This window comes from Echinops telfairi, unplaced genomic scaffold (assembly GCF_000313985.2).
Source record: "Echinops telfairi isolate 266 unplaced genomic scaffold, ASM31398v2 ScPeMD7_7458;HRSCAF=8496, whole genome shotgun sequence".
Lineage (NCBI taxonomy): Eukaryota > Metazoa > Chordata > Mammalia > Afrosoricida > Tenrecidae > Echinops > Echinops telfairi.
In genome coordinates, this window is record NW_022111358.1 from 14,860,921 (window position 1) to 14,863,602 (window position 2,682).

Consider the following 2,682-nt stretch of genomic DNA (forward strand, 5'->3'; position numbering starts at 1 on the left):
GGTGGCGTTTGCTACCACTGTTAGGCGCCACTGAGTTGATTCCTACTTCTAGCCACCCTGTGCACAACAGAAAGAAACACTGCCTGGTTCTGTGCCACCTTCCCAACCACTGCTAGGGTTGAGCCCACGGTAGCAGTCATTGTGTCCACCCATCTCCTTGTTCATCTTCCTCTTTTTCACACTCTCCCCTTGACCCGGCATGAGGTCCTTTCCCAGGGACTAGTCTCTCTTGATTACATGTCCTAAAGCACATGAGACTACTCTTTGCCATCCTTCTAATAGTTTTATATTCCCTAAGAATCCATACAATTCCATACACTTCCTAAAACAAATGTACCTCTGTTACTGAAGTAATACAGGGTTTAAAAAAATACCATCTTTCATCAAGTCTTTACTTGTTAATAACCCTAGAGTTCAACTTACAATTCATCGCATTTTTTTCCTTGATGGTTTATAAAACAGCACTGCATCTTAAGACAAGGCATTTAGATGTGATGCATTTGAACAAGTTAACAAGTTAAAAAATACATTTAGTTTAACGAGTCAAACACAATATAATTTTGTCTTATGATGGAGATGTTTGCCACACTGAAGGGAAAGGCGGCCTAAAGGCTTGGTTCTAACAGGGCCAGGGAACAATATTTACCTGGTGATGCTCTGGAGAAGAGACCAAGAATTACTAAAGCCAGCAACAGACATCAATGTATCCTCCTTCTCTTCAGTATCATTGCAACACTCAATGGTTCATAGTCTGCTACACAGGCTACTGATTTGGTAACAAACAGATAATATCTACCTGCAATTTTCCCTGTTTGGGATTATTATAGAGTTAAAAATCGGCCATTTTAAGTCTTTATGACTTAAATCTGAAATAATTGTATTAAATCTGAAATAAGGCCATAGAACCAAGGTAGACAAAGTAAGGGTGTTCTAATAATTGGGCAGGAAGCAATAGGAAATGATAGCACTGACTGCTCAGCTAATTTTTAAAAAATTGAACTATTTCTTATTTCTTTTTTCAAATCATTTTATTGGGGGCTCGTACAACTCTTATCACAATCCATCCTTCCATCCATTGTGTCAAGCACATTTGTACATCTGTTGCCATCATCATTTTCAGAACATTTTCTTTCTACTTGAGCTCTTGGTATCAGCTTCTCATTTTCCCCCTATTTCTTATTTCTCACATACTACAAGGTAAAGATGTTTCTGTGGGTGCTTGCACAATACAGAAGTTCTACCTATCTTTAAAAAGATTGATAAATGAATGCGGAAACTACTGCCAGGATTATTCCAGAATAAAATTACCTGCTTCATATAGGTATTTTGGGAGTTGAGTTGTTTTACCACTTCCTGTATTTCCAGTAACAATAAGGAATGAATTGTCCCTCACAGCCTGAATAAGCTTTTTTCTTTGTTTCTGAATAGGAAAAGTTGGAGTAGTTCCTCCTTCCTGTGATGTGCATCCTTTCTCTTCTGTGATAACAGAAAAACAATCACACCAATTAAAAGGGCTGTAAAGATATCTGTGACTTAAGTTTCCATAAACTGAAAACAAAACACAACATAATTTAAAGTCTGGAAAGTGTCAATCCCCGACTTCTCTTTAAAATCATCCATGTCTAATTAGTAAGTGAACTTTATATGCCTAGAACAACTTTCAAATGATATCTAACAACTTGAATTGTTAATGCGTGACTTAGACGACTTACAAGGAAGGTCTTGTACCATACAACATACATCCGCATTCACAAAAAGGCACAAGACCCACACAATTTTCCACACAGAAATGGATCAAAATGTGGACCACCACCACCAGAAAACTCTCCACTGAATAAAAAGACACCTGTGTTTGCTTCTGATTCATGGTTCAAGTTAGGTCCCTGTTCGGAGTGACTGATATCCCAGAAGGCCAAGTGGTAGGTAACCATGGAAACTGGCTCCTGGAAACTGGCTCCCTTCATACAGTACCCAAAGGCAGGCTGGCGGCCCGACGAGGGGGGGGTGGGCGGTGAGTGGGTAGAGAACAAAGGCTTTATGAGCCTCTTTAAGAACACAACGTTTCCAGGCGTAGGTTTCACTCTTTTACCCCCCAGCAGTTTTCATTCAACTTGGGTCTGGGACCCGTCCCCCCACGAAGCCAAAGTGCTCGTTGGACGCAAAGTTCGCCCAGGACTAGGAAGACAAGGAGTATGCTTCATCCTTCTACCTGCTCTCCAGTGCCAAGCAAAGGCGGACTTTCATCCTCCCCCCACCCCCCACCGCTGAAACTCCCAGGGGTCCCCGTGGGGTCCCGCGGACCGCACCTCTGTCAGCGATGGATACGGCTGAGGCTCGCTCTTCCTGGGGGTCTCTTGACTGTTCACCCTCCTCCTGCCGCCTTGGCGCCCTGCCCGCGACGGCGGGAAACCGGGACATAGACCTGGTCCAGAGCAGAGGCGAGCACGTCCAGCGGTCCGGGAAGATGGGCGGGGAAAGGCGGAGACGCTCTCTGATGACGTAGGGTGTTTACTTCCGCGCGTGCGACTCGGAGAGCGAGGAGGGGGCGGGGCTCTCCGTGAGGCGCCGCGCGGCCGGAAGCGTGGTCGGCTCCCGCCCTGCCCGGAGGCCCGCCGCTCCACGCGCGAGGACTCCGCACCCGCCCCGCGCTGCCCACCCAGGACCGCGAAGACCCCTCCTGAG

General features: G+C 45.6%; 1 protein-coding gene across 1 annotated transcript in view; it reads right to left on the reverse strand.

Moving 5' to 3' along the window:
* DHX40 (DEAH-box helicase 40) overlaps positions 1 to 2,448 on the reverse strand; it is a 56,347-nt gene extending 53,899 nt beyond the window's left edge. The window contains exons 1-2 of the mRNA XM_004707011.3: positions 2,307 to 2,448; positions 1,309 to 1,476 (exon numbers count right to left, since the gene is read on the reverse strand). Coding sequence (XP_004707068.1) covers positions 1,309 to 1,476; positions 2,307 to 2,418 — 280 coding nt within the window. The 5' untranslated portion in view covers positions 2,419 to 2,448. The remainder of the gene's footprint in view (positions 1 to 1,308; positions 1,477 to 2,306) is intronic.
* Positions 2,449 to 2,682: the final 234 nt, after the last annotated feature.